At 40.0% G+C, this 17,465-nt stretch overlaps 1 protein-coding gene across 4 annotated transcripts in view; it reads left to right on the top strand.

Moving 5' to 3' along the window:
• Positions 1-17,465, top strand: part of RABGAP1 (RAB GTPase activating protein 1) — a 155,140-nt gene that overhangs the window by 114,179 nt on the left and 23,496 nt on the right. For all 4 annotated transcript variants that reach the window (XM_044264953.1, XM_044264954.1, XM_044264955.1 and 1 more), the window contains exons 14-19: positions 513-626; positions 6,381-6,455; positions 9,717-9,842; positions 10,476-10,619; positions 12,590-12,631; positions 12,873-13,001. In XM_044264953.1, coding sequence (XP_044120888.1) covers positions 513-626; positions 6,381-6,455; positions 9,717-9,842; positions 10,476-10,619; positions 12,590-12,631; positions 12,873-13,001 — 630 coding nt within the window. The remainder of the gene's footprint in view (positions 1-512; positions 627-6,380; positions 6,456-9,716; positions 9,843-10,475; positions 10,620-12,589; positions 12,632-12,872; positions 13,002-17,465) is intronic.

The following is a 17,465-nucleotide window of genomic DNA, read 5'->3' as shown; positions in this document are numbered from 1 at the left end:
TTGAATAAACTGCTGTATGCACTTCTATACTATTTACCCTTAGGGTAAACCCCAATTTAGGGACCTCCCTTTTCCTTTGGAGAACCTGGCATATGGGCATCATGCCGAAGGATCATTTAAAGCAGTAGTTTTTATACCCAGTTTTTCTAATGGGAGCACTTTACCTCCTTTTGAGATTAGTTTGAATATTTTCCTATGGGAACTCCATTTTGATTACCACATTTTCCCTCTTGCAATAGAAAGGTCACAGATGCACTTCTTGCAACAGAGATGGAATACATATGAGGTATATGCAGTAAGCAGGTTCCTTTTCTTCCATATTTTTTTCCTTAATACTTGATTTTGCTTTTGCTTGAATAGTTGGTCCCTGAAGATGCAGTAACTCTGGGCATACACATGTATATGTATGTCCCTGCAGCTTTAAAGCATGTAAATGAGAAGTCCTTGTTGTATAAACTTACACAAATATGTACATGATTAACTACTAAACCTCTTTCCTAATGTTTCCGCAGGAGTCTCCCCAGGACAGTGCTATCACTCGGGATATTAACAGGACATTCCCAGCTCATGACTATTTTAAGGACACAGGAGGAGATGGACAAGATTCCTTATATAAAATATGCAAGGTATTTCACATCAAAAAAACAAAAACCTTAGGTTTTAAAGGTGATTCTGGTTCTTTGAAATTACACAGAAGGTAACTACAAAGTGTAATTTGTAATTGATGTTTAAGAAGGCAAAAAAAGGGGGGCCCCTGGGTGGCTCAGTTGGTTGAATGCCTGCCTTTGACTCAAGGTTGTGATCCCAGGGTCCTGGGATCAAGCCCTGCGTCAGGCTCCCTGCCCAGCTCAGAGTCTGCTTCTTCCTTTCCCTCTGAACCTTGGCCCTGTTTGTGCGCTTGTGTTCTCTCTCTCTCAAGTGAATTTAAAAAAAAAATAAAAAAGAATAGATTTTCTGAAATTGTGATATCACCTTTAATTTTATGCTCATAATGAACAGGAAATCAATTAGACATAAAATGATAAGGTTTCTTTTACCCTTTTAATCAGGACTTGCAGATGACAGTCCCCTGATTCCATACTTACTATTTTTTTTAGGGGGAAATGGGCAAGGGGAGAGAAAGAATCTTCAGCAGACTCCATGTGAAGCGTAGAGCCTGACACGGAGTTCGGGATTCAGTCTCACAACCCTGAGATCATGACCTGAGCTAAAGTCAAGAGTCAGATGTTTAATGATCTAAGCTATCCAGGCAACCTCTCCCCACCCAGTTCTACATTTAAACTTTCAGAAATTGGCTTATGTTAAGAGCCTCTAAGTCCTGTAACATTGTAAACTCCCTTTGGTATTCCTATTATAAGTTATGAACTTGGGAGCTAGGACACATCCAACAGCAGGAAGTACTGATGCCTATCTAGGTGGACTTTTTAGCACTGCAGCATAATAAATGGTGGGAAATACTGATGTCTGTCAAAAGATCTGTAAAGGAAATGTTCAATTCAGCAGTAGTGTTCAATTTCAGCAATCAATTTTCCAGTAGATTTTGGTATTCAGAGCCATAAGGCTAAAAGAGGACTTTGGACCAGAGTTCTTCAACCTTCCTCTGTCCTCAGAATCAGTCTTTAGTCTTTTCCCCCCAAAATTTATCAAGTACCTATTTAACATCTACTCTCGAGGAAGTACAGACTAGGCATAAGACATACCGTTAAGAAACTTGCATGTTACTGATTGAGAAGGTAGAATTAACAAGTTTTAGGGCAGGCTGCTAATAAAGGGCAGGTTCTCTAGGGATAAACTAGATGCTTCAACTATAAGGACAGTTAGGTTGAGAGAAATGTTTCTTTAATTTCCACAAAGTTATCATTTCTTTTGTAATGCTCTTTGATCATCCTTTTTTAGCCCCTTCCTAGTTGTGCTTCCCACTTAAGCAGCTGTTCCTCAGTGCAGAATTTCCCATGAAGAAACCCTGTGTTTACTGCCTCTGAGCCCTTCCTTCTGATCCCACTGCTCTCTAGTGTTTTTTTCACAGTGATCTTCCTTGAAGCACGCTCTTCTCTTGACCTCTCGACCTCTGTCACCCTCCCAGTTTTGCTCTCAACCTTCTCTTTCAGCATTGCTGACTCCCTCTTTGTCTCTTTACCTGCTCTTAAAACAGAAGCATTCCCCTAGGTGCTCAATCAGTAGTTCCTGTCGCTCTGTACTATCTCCCTGGGTGACTCCTTCCATCCCCACAGCTTCAGCTTCAACCACTGCACAGATGTTCCCAAATCTGCATTTAGTTCAAGGCCTAAATTTCCAGCTGTCAGTCAGTCTTCGTATAGGCGGTCCATTAAGTACATCAAACAAAAAGGTCTAAAGATAGAGTTCATTTAAAAACATGTTTTATTAATGAGAATTATCAAATGTAATAAAAGTTGAATAATATAATGAATTTGTATATATCCCCCCACCAGATTTAATATTTATGAACATAATACCCTAGTTGCTTTCTCGATTCCTTTTAAAAATTTTCCTGAGGTGGGGCACCTGGTGGCTCAGTCATTTAAGTGTCTGACTTTTGGTTTTGGCTCAGGCCATGATCTCATGGGTCATGAGATCCAGACCCATGGCAGGCTCTACGTTCAGCAGAGAGTCTGCTTGAAGGTTTTCTTTTTCTTTATTTTCTTTTTTTTTTTTTTTCCAATTTATTTATTTTCAGAAAAACAGTATTCATTAGAAGGTTTTCTTTTTCTACCCCTCCCCTATTCACACTCCCAGGCTTACTCACTCACTGTCTCAAAAAAAAAAATTTATTTCCTGAAGTACTTCAAAGCAAATCTCAGGTATTATGAATCAGTCCTTCACTATACATCTCTAAAAAAATTAGATTGCTATTCATCCATAGCAGCCATCATTATCAATCAGGGCTGTCCAGTAACCTTCCAGATTTCCCTAAATGTCTTTATACGTTTGGTGAGAATAGGATCCAGCAGTTTCCATAATATGTTTAGTTGTTACGGCTCTTTTAATTGGAAACAGTCTTCCTTTTTCCCTCCATGCCATTGTCTTGCTGAACATATAGTCATTTCTCTATTAGTTTTCAGTTCCTTCCTTTGGCCACATTGAATTTGATAGGATTGATGTCTCTTACAGCCCTACTTCTTTTTTTTTTTTTTTTCCAATTTATTTATTTTCAGAAAAACAGTATTCATTATTTTTTCACCACACCCAGTGCTCCATGCAAGCCGTGCCCTCTATAATACCCACCACCTGGTACCCCAACCTCCCACCCCCCCGCCACTTCAAACCCCTCAGATTGTTTTTCAGAGTCCATAGTCTCTCATGGTTCACCTCCCCTTCCAATTTACCTAAAAGCACATACCCTCCCCAATGTCCATAACCCTACCCCCCTTCTCCCAACCCCCCTCCCCCCAGCAACCCACAGTTTGTTTCGTGAGATTAAGAGTCACTTATGGTTTGTCTCCCTCCCTATCCCATCTTGTTTCATGGATTCTTCTCCTACCCACTTAAGCCCCCATGTTGCATCACCACTTCCTCATATCAGGGAGATCATATGATAGTTGTCTTTCTCCACTTGACTTATTTCGCTAAGCATGATACGCTCTAGTTCCATCCATGTTGTCGCAAATGGCAAGATTTCGTTTCTTTTGATGGCTGCATAGTATTCCATTGTGTATATATACCACATCTTCTTTATCCATTCATCTGTTGATCGACATCTAGGTTCTTTCCATAGTTTGGCTATTGTGGACATTGTACAGCCCTACTTCTGATCACTGCTGGCTACAGGCCTCTATCATATGTGCCAGCACTTTCACAAAAGCTGCCTTGCATTAGTCTCCCTCCCTTTGGGTTCTAACCTATTTATTATTTTCTCCATGTTGACCCCAGAATTGGATCATTTGTGGGGCCTCCACAAAAGCCTTTAGTGCTTCCTCCTAACCCACAGAATGAAATAAAAATCTCTTACTTCATTTCCTGGTCCCATATTTCTTAGCTTAGCATTAAAGTCATTTTGCAATTTATCCTGCCTTAATTCCTAAACATTTTATGCTTCAGCTGCATTGAACTTCTCACTGTACTCTGGTTGATTTACACATCAGACTTCCTAACAAAACTGTGAAGTTCTCAAGGGCAGAAATCACTTCTGTATGTTGGTATTTGTAGCACTTGGCATGGTGCTTAGCATATAGTAGGTGCTCATTAAATGTTAAAGAACCGATGAAATCCCTTTTATTCCCCATATTTCATTACAGCTTCCATGCATTTTATATCCTAAACATGTCTCAAATGTGTCATGTACTTTCACATCTGTATGTATTCCTTCATGACCCTGAAAAATAAGCTCCCCTCCATTTTCTGCCTATAGAAATTCAATACATTTCGTCATGGTACATAATTGGGTCCTGTGCTGAGCAGTTCATAGTGAGAGATCTGAGAATCTATCATCAAGTCTTTCATATAAATACTGGGATTATTCACATCTTACAGATAAGAAATAAAGGTAATGGGCCCAAGATCCAGACCTAAACATCAATGGTTGTGGGATTTCAGACCACCTCTGACTAACTCTGAAGGCTCTTTTCTTTCTTGACCAAACAACTATTAATTGATAATTTTACAGACATTGTCAGACTGCTCTCCCCAGAGCTATATCAGCATATACTACTACTGATTTTAACACAGTCTTAACAAGATTATTAACACTTCTTAATGTTAATAATGACTGATGCAAAATAATGCCTTACTATATTAAACAAATTATTTCAAAAGCCCTCTGGATATCTTGTCTTTAAAAAAGTATATAATTTAGAGTTTTTCACCAAATGCTAATGATAAAACCCATGTGTATATTAACTTAATTGCCATCTAAAAAGCATCGACATCACATTTTGCTAAATGATCTTTATTTTGGACATATTCTAAATTGCTTTCATGCGATGCAGAGGAACCATGGTACAAAAAATAAGTGGGGAATAAATGGAATTTCATCAGAAATAAACTTGTTAAACAGGGAATAGCATCTTGAATCTGTAGGAATTTCCCTTTCCACCACAGCTTACATGAGAACTGGAAATATTTGCCATAAAAACAAGACTCTGGAAAACAACCAAAGAACCAAAAAGAGTAAACCACAAGGAATGTCAGATGTCAGTATTCTGTTAAAGATAATTTTCAGAAGAGATGGGCAATAATCATCTCCCGCCAAAAAAAATACAAAATAAGAATCCAGAGGAACCCACAAATGGTTTTGGAGTAATCCCTCTTATCAGAAAAGTTATTACTGGCATTGTGGAAAGAATTGTATCTGGGTGTCTTTGCCAAAAGATTTTTTCCCAGAAAGAAAAACGAATAATGTTAACAGTGTTTAGTGAAAGCGTGCTGTATGACTGGCTCGGTTGAAGGCGTGAGGTCCTGGCTAGGTTGGATAGGGCATCACTCCGGCCCCTAAGAAGCTCACAGTCCAGTAGAGAAGATGGACATTTAAAATGCAGTGTGAGTGCTCGCTTCGGCAGCACATATAATAAAATGCAGTGTGAGGGGCGCCTGGGTGGCTCAGTGGGTTGGGCCTCTGCCTTCAGCTCAGGTCGTGATCTCAGGGTCCTGGGATCGAGCCCCGCATCGGGCTCTCTGCTCAGTGGTGAGCCTGCTTCCCCCTCTCTCTGCCTGCCTCTCTGCCTACTTGTGATCTCTCTCTCTCTCTCTGTCAAATAAATAAAATCTTTAAAAAAAAAAAAATGCAGTGTGCTGAGTGCTGTGATAACTATACTTGTGTAGCAAGTACTGTCAGAGTCCAGAGAAGAGAGGGAACCCTGGGGTAATGGAGTGTTTGTAAGCTGAAGGAAGAACACATTTTTCCAGACAGAAGAGGGGAAGGCAAGGGCCAAGAAAGAGTCATGGCAACCTTTTTTTTTTAGAGCTGAAGTGGCTTTTGCCTAACTTTCTCCACTCCTGGGCTATAGGAGGTCATGGCGACAGTTGTTTTTATTGTAAAGAAAAAATTGGTGAGGGGCACAAGGGTGGCTCAGTCTCTAAGTGTCTCCCTTTGGCTCAGGTCATGATCCCAGGGTCCTAGGATGGATCCCTCTTCAGGTTCCTGCTCAGTGGGGAGTCTGCTTTTCCCTCTCCCTCTCACACTCATGCTCTCGCGCTCTCTCAAATTTAAAAAAATAAAATCTTTTTTGAAATTAAAAAAAAAAATGGCAAGAAATATTTGCATCACTCATGGACTATGAAAATGCCATAACGGAGTGAGTATCTTCCACGTTCCTGTATGCAAGGTCCTATAGGGCAGCTGTGGCCCATGAGTGACTGTATGTATGTATGTATGTATGTATGTATTTATTTATTTATTTAGACCTCCCGTGTTTTTCTTTCTCCAGGCATATTCTGTGTATGATGAAGAGATTGGCTATTGCCAGGGCCAGTCATTTCTTGCTGCTGTTCTGCTTCTCCATGTGAGTATTAGGTCTCTGCTCTGACTTACACATGACCTGCCTCAGCTTATGATAGCCTTAGACTTGAGCATAGTTTTATATGGCCTTTGGCCAGACTCTAGTGCATGAGTTTTACTCTATATCTGGAAACCTTTTCCTTAATTTGATATCATAACGGAAGAGAAACATGGTAAGAATAAATGACAGTGTTGGGACGCCTGGGTGGCGCAGTTGGTTGGACGACTGCCTTTGGCTCAGGGCGTGATCCTGGAGTCCCGGGATCGAGTCCCACATCAGGCTCCCAGCTCCATGGGGAGTCTGCTTCGCTCTCTGACCTCCTCGCTCATGCTCTCTCTCACTGTCTCTCTCTCTCAAATAAATAAATAAAATCTTTAAAAAAAAAAAAGAATAAATGACAGTGTTGAACACTAGTACAAGAGTAGACTTCATTTTGATTGCTAGAATGATTGGATAGTCTTGGTTAATTGAACCCTTACGGACATTTTTTATTCTGTCACTAGTGCCACTGTCACTAGTATTGTTTGGGGATCATTTGTGTATTGGGGTGGGAAGGAAGCAGAGAAGTTGGCTTTCTTTTAGTGCCATTTTATTCATTTATTTATTCAGCAAAGACCTTTCTTTACCCTCCAACTTACTGATATTCTTTAAAATCCACAGCAGAACTGAAAAATCATTCAGGTGGAATACCCATAAACTCTTCGTCTGTTTTACCAGTTACTATTTTACCACATTGCTTTCTCCGTCTGTCTGCATCTCTCTCTTTAACTCCTTTTTTATACACATTTTTATTTTTTACTAAAAAATATTTTTTGAAATTATTTTTGGAAAATCAGTAGCAAACATCAGTTACTTCATTCCTATAGACTTGAGCATAATACTGCAGTCACATCCAAGAAATTCCACACTGACTCAGTAATGTCTTTCACAGAGTCCGCATTTGAGTTTCCCCAGTTGTTTACACAGTCAGGTCCTTTATAGCATTTTTTTTTTCCCTAACCAAGATCAGTAAAGAGTCAAGCAATGCATTTGGTGTCCTTTTTCTTTACTTTTTTAATCTCACCTACCTCCTTCCCTTGCTTTTCTTGTGATTTATGCCATTGACAGTCTTGAAAAACTCAAGCAAATTGTCTTGTGAAATACTCCACATTCTTGATTTGTCTGATCATTTCCTCATGATTAAAATCAAAATGCTTAGCAAAAACAGCACACAAGTGATGTTAGCGGAGAGTGTGTGGGCACCTCCATTTTTAGCATAATAGATGCTAGTGAAGCTGACTGGCTATGAGCAGAAAGTCCCAGAAGCATGTCATTATTACCTCAGTGGTGACATGAAGGTATAGTAAAAAGTTTATGCAAGATTACAGCAAAGGAGCCTTATTTATATCACAGGCTTCTCCAGGGAGGTAACCTTTAAGGTGAATGCTGAAAAATGAGAAGGGGTATCCATACTCTTTGTGCTTGTCTATATCATTTAACTTTTTAAAGCTAACATTATTGTGAAAATAAGAAAACTATTTTAAAAGCAAGAGTGGAGAGTAGAGCACTCCCAACAAGAGGAATAGTACAACCTATAGAAGCACTGAAATGGGGAAGACTTGGCCTGTGGAAGGAACTGGAAGCTGGGCAGTGTGACTGGAGCATTACCTGTGATGGGGGATGGGGTGGGAGCTGGAGAGGCCAGCCCAAGGACTTTGGATTTTGTTTCCCCAAATAAGGGGAAGCTTTTGAAGAGTTTTAAGCCATCTTGTGTAGGTTATAATAGAAGTAAAACCAAAACCGATCTTCCTTCTGTGAGAACCTAGCTTTTTGATACTAGTAAGCATGTAAAAATATGATAAAGCTATAAAAGGGTCAAGTTTTTTTTCCCAGCCTTATTGATATATAATTGACAAAAATGTGTGTGTATGTGTTTGGTGTACAATTTGATGAGTTGATAAGCTATACATTGTAAAATGATTACCACAGTGAAGCTAATTAACATCCATCAAGAGCTCAAGTTTAAAAATTTTGTTGTTTTTAATAAGAGTGGAAATCTCAGAGTCTCTCAAGCTCATGTGGTTTGTCTTTGTTCTCAACTTCAGTCCAAGAACATTTGTCCCCATTTAAGTATCACAACCCCTTTAAAATGGGTTTCCCAAACAAATCCGTGGTGACTTGGTTTGAAGTCCGTGCTGCTTCTCATTGTGTTAGGATAAAAGCTTGTTTCAGAGGAAAAGCAGATGTGCTACCTGACATCAGAAATGCCACTCTTGGACAGACCAAGGGTCCCTCAGTATGCAGAAGAAATTAGAAATTGCCTTCCATGATAGAGACCTCTGAGATCTGGTCCTTTGCTCCAAATGCCCTTACTTGGCCAGTAATAATTTGCTGTGCTTTTCTCATTTATTACTTAATCTGATTTGTTCTTTGGCTCCGCTTTATTCTCAGTGATGTCTGTGTTCAGCCTACCTCATCCCCTGGTTCCACAGAAGCCCGCCCACCTTCTTGACATTTTGAAGGCTTGCTCCAGTCATACCAAGCCTTAAATAACATTTCCAGTACTTTTTTTTTCTATTTTGTAAACTAGACATTTGCCAGGTTCTCAGGGAAATATTTTTCCCACAAAGCTATGGAAGATGTAGGTATTATTATTATAAATCGGTAACATCTGTAAATAGAAGTGAAGTGGGGGGTGTTGTAGTATTTTAAGTATTACCATAAACCCATAGTACTTTGAACATTACTGTTAAACTCTAGAATATTTAAGGTTCTCCTCTCAGTGGCTATGTTTGTAACAACGAGGAAGAAAAAAAATAGCAGCTAAGGAAGTAAAATGATTTAATAGAATTGTCATGATTTGAGAAAGATGAAACCTATACTTGAGTGTCAGCCCATTGCTACTCAGTTCAGATCTGCCCTTACAAAGCCTATTCTTGGCTCCCTGAGGCAGACTCAGGCTTTCTTGTTCTTGATCCACCGATCTTTCTCTCTAATTCATAGGTAATTGTGAGTATGAATTCTGCGTAATTCATACTTACTGTATACTACTGTATGGGAAGCTTCTCGAGGATAGGAACACTATGTGACACAGACTAGGCATCGTTAATATCTCTTGGTTGAGTGAATGAATGTCATAAAACACAACTACCTGAGTTACTACATATCACTGCAATTTCCTAGTATGTAGATAGAAGTGGAAGGATGAATTTATCACTCTGGCAAAACTTCTGGGTGTGTTTGTGACCCTCATCTCCACCCCACCCCATTCCCTATCTGTTGCAGATGCCTGAAGAACAGGCATTCAGTGTGCTGGTCAAGATCATGTTTGACTACGGTCTCAGGGAACTTTTCAAGCAAAACTTTGAAGATTTACATTGCAAATTTTACCAGCTGGAGCGCCTCATGCAGGTAAAAAGGGAAACCAGCTTGCATTTGCCACTAGGAGCTCGAGACATGAGACTCGAGACTCTCTGGAGAACCAGGTTGATGAGTGGATGCCAAGGAGCAGTGGCGATTGCGTTGGCCATCCAGGGTTAAGGGGGGTAAGGACCAGTTAGATGTTTTTCATTTCTCACTGTGATGATGATGCCAAGATTAATAAGGTGTGAGCCTGATGGGTGTGAGCGAGGTTTTCAGTCCTCATAAACACTCAAAAGATCAGATGACTTTGTAGGGATCTTTGACATGGCAAACTAAGTCAAGAAGTACCTGCCAAGGCTCTGAAGCTGACTGGTTAGGAATATCATAATAAAAGTGAAACAGACTTTCCCAAACATTTCATAACTTGGAAAGAAAAACTATCATTCCAAATACTTGTCACCGTCTTGGGGATTCCTCTTTTGAGCTAGTTTGTGGGCTGGAAAAGGGAGCCAAGTGTCAGTTTAATTTTCGATAATAAGTGTTCTTCTGAGCACATTGGAGGTTTGTAGGAAAGCACAAATATGTGACTTTTTTGGCCTATTCCTGGCAGATTTATGAGCCTCCCAAGTGGGAGTTGAACAGCTGTGTCTATGCCCAAAACTAATTAGTTTGCTATTTTAGGAATACATCCCTGACCTGTACAACCACTTCCTGGATATAAGCCTTGAAGCGCACATGTATGCCTCCCAGTGGTTTCTTACGCTTTTCACAGCAAAATTCCCTCTCTACATGGTCTTCCATATCATTGACCTGCTTTTATGTGAGGTATGTATCAGAGGCCACAGCACTTTGGCTTTTGTTTTCAGTATCGTCCTGTGTCACCTCCATAAAAATAGAATTTCTTCTTAGTTAATTTTATTTTTGTGCTCAAAAATCCAGACTTAAGTAACTCTTCCTTGGGCTAAAGCTAATGATCACGTTTTGTTAAAGGTGTTTTCTGCTAAACAACAGACAAACAGCCCACTATGGCACATTTGTATTACTATTAGGTTTAGCTGCATTTATTGAAGAAACCCAAAATAACAGTGACCAAATAAAGTAGAGGTTTAATTCTCTCATGTGAAAGAAGCCAGAAGGTTGGCAGTAAGCTTCCTTCCCTAAAGGGTCTGGGGACAGGGTAGGATGTGTCCCCTCTTTGAAAGAGACTTCCTAGGGCGTCTGGGTGGCTCAGTGGGTTAAGTCGCTGCCTTCGGCTCAGGTCATGATCTCAGGGTCCTGAGATCGAGGCCCGCATCGCATCGGGCTCTCTGCTCAGCAGGGAGCCTGCTTCCTCCTCTCTCTCTGCCTGCCTCTCTGCCTGCTTGTGATCTCTCTCTGTCAAATAAATAAATAAATAAAATCTTAAAAAAAATAAATAAAGAGACTTCCTAGAGGTTCCACCCAAATTTTCACTTACCTCTTGTTGGCCAGAACTTAGGCACCTGACCATATCTAGCTGCAAAAGAGAGCTTTTTAAAAGCTGGGTAGGAATTTGCTAAAAACTGGAGGGTCTATTAACTAAAACAAAAAAAAGATACAGAATACATAACAGTCTTTGCCACAGCATTTTTTTGGGGTATATGTGTTTAAGAAAAAAATAATTTCATTTGTAAGTGATTTATCCACTACCTCTATTAAATATTCACCTTTTCCAGTGAGATTTTTTAAAAAATAATAATTTCAAAACTAATAACTGCATATTAGAGAAACTGGAAAACACAAGCAAAAGGATTTCAAAATACTTTAATCCCACTTACTCTCTAGAAAGTAACTCAACATTTTGGGGTATATTCTTTCAGCCATTTTTTTCTGTTTATGTACATGTGTTATTTCTATACAGAATAACTTTTTTCATATGGAGTGTTATGTAGTAATGTATATTATGGTTCTGTAAGTATATATTTTAAACATATATACTTGAACACTTGAACACTTATAGACACACATCTGTACCATCCTTCTTTATGTTTAATTATCCCATTTTCAAGGTTTACAAAAATCCATTAAAGCATTTTTTTTTACCAAGCTAAAAACACTGTCAGAAACACTGATTATTTTTACCAGTTGCAAAGTATCTCATTCTTTGGGTATAGCATAGTTTATGTAAAATCTTTTAAGTTTTACAGTTTCTCAGCGTTATAAACAACCATTTGTTTTAAGTAGTTACCATGGGCCTGGTCATGCTAAGTCATTTAAATGAACTTTTCAACTAATTAGCTCCAAAAACCCTTGGAGGAGAGTATAAGTTACAGAAACCGAGGTCCAGGAACTTAAAGAATTTAGCAGGTCTTCATGCCTCCACTTAACGGTTAGCTGAAGAAAGGCAGATTTGAGGGAGCCCTGAGCAGGTTCTGTTCTGGGGTAAAGGGCTCACAGGCAGAGGGACTGCTGCTATATTTGGAATGGGGTAGCACAAGATAAGGGGAGAGGCCACCTGCAGTTATATCCTGAAAGATCACAATTTTTTGTCTCAGATGCTTTGGTTGGGAAGCACAGAATACTTTGGAAAAGCGTTCTTTCTTGTTGATTGTGAGAATAGGACTAAAAAAGTTCAGAAGAATGGGAGACTGGTTCTACTTTAAGCTGTTTTTCAGTAGCAGACCTATAATTATTATTTTCCAAGATATTTTCAAGATATCCCATTTCTTTACTTAGTTTTTATACTTTCTTTAGAATTGTGGGGCATTCTGGGGACAGACAGCTGACTGGTCCAGATATAATCAATGAAAATCTTCTTTTTGTGTTTTCTCTTTTAGGGAATAAGTGTTATTTTTAATGTCGCCCTTGGATTATTAAAGGTACACATTTATTTGTAAATTGAGTGACATCCCCTGTCCAGCACTCGAAGTATCTTGGTCTTGATCTCCTTCTAAGCAGCCACCGTGCGGTAGCCGTGGCCCTGACAGTGAGACTCAAGGCACTGGCTAAGAAGTATCTTCTGGGGATTGTAAAGGTGCTGGTGTTTTAAAATGCTTCTTGTGTATCTTCAGAGCAAAGAACTTTTCCCATACATGGTTGTGTTTTCTTTCTTTCTTCAAGACTTCTAAGGATGACTTGCTGTTGACAGACTTTGAAGGTGCCTTGAAATTCTTCAGGGTTCAGCTTCCTAAGAGGTACCGCTCAGAAGAAAATGCAAAAAAACTAATGGAATTAGCTTGCAGCATGAAGGTAAAATAATATTTGCATTGATTTAGATTCTTTAGTTTATGTCTCACCGTTCCTGATCAAACTATGGACATTTATATGATGATGTTTGTATTGTATAATTTTTTTCCAAATATTTTCTTACGTATTATATACTCTGTGAATTAAATCTCATTCACATCCCAGCCTTTGGACTTCGGGGAAGGTATTCTTCTCATTTTGAAGACCCAGGAAACAAAGAGGCTGGAGCTCCTAGCGTCATACAGCTAAGCAGTTGCAGGACTCCGGTTTCATGATTTCCCCTCTGTTGTTCTTTATAACTTCACATATTTATGGTTTTGGTCAGAAATTCCCTAAAATGAAACGAATAATGATGGAAACTCAATTTTATCACTTTCAGTGACATTTATGATTTGCATAATTTTTTTAAGGTTAAAAAAAAGGTAGCATCTCCTTGTATTCATGTTGTAATATGAGTGGGAGAAACTTCGTTATATACTAACCAGAGCACAGACTTGGAATCAGGGAGATCTGAATTCAAAGTGACGTTACCTATTTAAGGCAAAATTTCCTCATATGTAAATAATAGTGGGCTTCCAGTTCTGTTTATATGTCTAAGCTAACTTAGGCTGCCCTTCTTTAAACACTTGGAGGTATCAAATACCTGGATGAACTTGAAAGAAAAAAGAGAAATCCCAGGTGCCTAAATCACAGTAGCTCAAAGCTAGTGTGTGTGAAGTGGTAAAACAGCATCCCAGGGGAATATGGAGGGTTTTAATGCTCATGAAGACATATAATATGATTTTGGGCCTTTGGGAAGCAGCTGAACCTGGAAACTCTGGGTAACAGACCCTGGAATGCCTGCCCTCTTTGTGAAAAGGGAAAGGAAGTACTAAAACTACCTACTTGTTAAGCCTGAGAAACAATAGAAATCCTAATATAAATTGAATCAAGGATTTGAAAAAGAAATAGAGCCTCTAGTTAGTGAAATAATTATTTAAGTTATTGTTCAACTTAAAATGTTACATAGTTCACAAGTACTCTGGAAAAGATTTAATGATATTTTCCCATGTGCCAGGTACTGTGGTTAAGTGCCGTCATGTGTGAGGATTAACTACGCTGTGTACAGTGCTTATCGTGTTGTCTAGTAATTAGTAAGGGTTCAAGAAATGATGGCTCTTATTATGGTTATTGCCTCTCTGGTTCTCTTTTTCTTTTTTTGTAAAGATTTTTTTTATTTTAGATAGAGAGCACAAGCAGGGGAAGCGGCAGAGGGAGGCGGGAGAAGCAGGCTCCCTACTGAGCAAGCAGTCCAGCATGGAACTCAGTCCCAGGATCCTGGGATCATGACATGGGACATGAGCCCAAAGCAGATGCTTAACCGACTGAGCAACCCGTGCGCCCACTGGTTTTCCAAGCAGATATCAAATGCACACGTTTTAGAAGCATTTTCACAGATGGTGGGTTTGTGCACAGAGCACAGAACCAGGTGAACTCTGAGGTTCTCTAAGTCGCTCTTCCCACTTCAGCCTGATTCATACAAGAGAGGTCCTCTTAGTTGCTGATGATTTCCTCCCTTCCAAAACCTCCTTTCCCAGTGTCCTATCTTAAGTTCCTGGAACTTGGTTCCTCAGGCCCAAACCCTTGCTTATTATCAATACCTCTTTCTTCCTCACACCACATCTTCATCCTCCATCCCAGCCCTGTTTTCACAGTACATCCTGAATCTGATCACTTTTGCTCCTTCTTTCTAACACCCTAGTGTAACCATCACTGTCACTTGTCTTCTGGAATGTTCCAGTGGACTCCATATCTTTCTGTCTCCACAATGGTTTTTTCTTTTTCTTTTTTTTTTTTCTTTTAAGAGTTTTTTCACTTGAGAGAGAGAGCAGGGGGGAGGAACAGGCAGAGAGAGAGAGAAGCAGACTTCCCACTGAGCACAGAGCCCGATGATGACGCTGGGCTTGATCCCAGGACCCTGAGATCATGACCTGAGCCGAAACCAAGAGTCGGATGCTCAGCAGACTGAGCCACCCACACACCACAGTGGTGTTTTTTAATCCCATCTCTCCCTTAATTAAAACTCTGATGACTTCTTATCTCAGAATGAAACTCAAAAGTTTTTGCCTTGGCTACAAGGTGCTGTACCCTCTGACCTTTGACCATCTCTCTGATTTCACCTCCTCCTCCTTTTCCCTCTTACAACTTCCACTTCAGACAACCTGGCCTTCTTGCTGTTCTTCTACATGCTGAGCATGTTCACTCCTCAGGCCTCTTGCACAGGCTGGTCTCTCTGCCCATCATCTTCTTGATGTCGACAGGGTGTCACCGTCCCCTCATTGAGTCTTACGCTCAGGTATCATGCCGTCAGAGAGGCCTTCTCTAATTACCGTGTCTAAAGTAGCAGCTCCCTCAACACTTTACACCCTGATCTCTTTACCTTGCCTAATTTTCCTCATAGCACTTATTCTTAACATTATTTAATATGTTCATTTGATTATTGTCTGCCTGCCAGATCCCCAGCACAAGAACAGGATTTGGCATATAAAAATTGTTGAATGAGTGAATTAAATGATACACTGCTGAGTTTCTACCAAGTATTGTCTTACGAAGAAGAGTTGGAGAGTTAAAGGGGCTTTGGGGAAGGCTTACAGTAGCTTCCAGCTGAAGGTTTTACTTTCTGGGTTTTCAGTAGCTTGAAACACTTTAACAATATATGGATCCTTTATCCCCATAGTCCAGATTGGAGGTGTCTAATATCTTTTTTTTTTTTTCTTTGCCTGTGCTTTCACGGAGTTAAGGTAGGCAAAGCTGCACAGCACACACATTTAGTGCTTAGATACATAATTCCTTCTGGCCCTGGAGAACACTGCCTGGCTGGGGTACACTTTGGATGATTCCCCCTACTTGCACATGGTTTCGGGTGGGAAAGATCAAATTTTTCTTAAAATTGACTCACGGCGTGGAAAGCCTGTGCATTGAACCAGGACCTAAGAGTGAAATTGTTCTGCTAAAAGGTGGGATGTAGTCTAGTTAGTGATGGGTACTTGTACTCGGGTAGGTTTATTAATGCCAAAAATTATTAAGAGAAATATAGGCAGTAGTTAAGCCAATTATTGGCAAAGAACCTCAGTCCCAGTGATGATTTGCCGACTCAGAGATAAGGAAACTCGTCGGCAGGCTCAGTCATGAGCCCTGCATTATGTGGACTGCGTCAGTGGGCACGCCTCCGTCAGCAGGAAATGATACATGATCATCTGTGGGTTTGGAGCCCCCTCTAGACATGGAAAAGGGGATGCTTGCTTTGTTGTGAATGGTTTAGAAACTGGCTTTTAAACCTTCTTTAGAAAGGAAACATTGGCTTTGTAACTCACTGAAATCCCATTCCATTATTTTTTAATTTCTTAAATATTGTGGCTTGGTTTTTCTCAGTTTTACTTCCTGACTAGGGTGGGAATTAGGAATACTTTGCCTCACATGCCAGTTGAGGAAACAGTTACCTGCTTTTATTGTTGTTGTGTTTTAACAGTTTTGATGTTGTAATTTCCAGTATTTGTGTAATTTTTATGGGTATCTCATTTCTTCCCTTCAGTGCCCTGTGAGGTATGCAGGGCAAGTCATGTGAGGCAGCTGAGGCTTGTAGAAGCCAAGTGACTTACCCTGGAACTAGCTGGGTGGGGACGCGAGACCTAGTGGAACTCAGGCCTTCTGACTCCACGTTCCCAAAGCTTTCCATGCCATTGTGTGGCCTCTTACTGCAGAATTGCAGCAGGAATTGGGTTTGGTGTGGCAATATCTGAAATGGCCACCAGATGGGTGTGTTGCTCAAAAAGGTCTGTATTCCTCTCTCTGCCTGTGTGTCTTCCTTTTCTCTAAAATCTTTTTCTGTGTCAATCTTTACTTGCCTCTTTCTTCATTTCTTTCTTTTCAGTCCTTTTTACTTCTCCTCTTCTCGTTCTTGCTCCTCACTTTTATTATGCAACTGAGATATTTTACTTACTTTTTAAAAGAGTCTTAGATCCTCCGCTCTTAATCTCAAATTTAACAGCATACATCAGAATTCATTGAGCCATCCATAGAGTTCCTCTCCCTTTATGGGTCATTATCTTGAGATAAGAAGATTGTTTCCACTTCTGATTGGAGATTTAAAAGGAATTTCACTTTTATTTTTTCCAAGATTTTATTTTTAAGTAATTTACAGCCATTGTGGGGCTCAAACCCAAGCATGGGATCAAAAGTCCCATGCTCCATCAACTGAACCAGCCAGGCATCCCAGGAATTTCTGTTTATAAATAGATTGTTCCAGGAGATCATGAATGGTCCTGGGAGCTCCACAACCCTTTTTTTTTTTTTTTTTTTTAAAGATTTTATTTATTTATTTGACAGAGAGAAATCACAAGTAGTCGGAGAGGCAGGCAGAGAGAGAGAGAGAGGGGAGCAGGCTCCCTGCTGAGCAGAGAGCCCGATGCGGGACTCGATCCCAGGACC

Source organism: Neovison vison, chromosome 9 (assembly GCF_020171115.1).
Source record: "Neovison vison isolate M4711 chromosome 9, ASM_NN_V1, whole genome shotgun sequence".
In the NCBI taxonomy this organism is placed as follows: domain Eukaryota; kingdom Metazoa; phylum Chordata; class Mammalia; order Carnivora; family Mustelidae; genus Neogale; species Neogale vison.
Note: the sequence above shows the minus strand (reverse complement) of the source record. Positions and strands in the feature narration are given on the sequence as shown.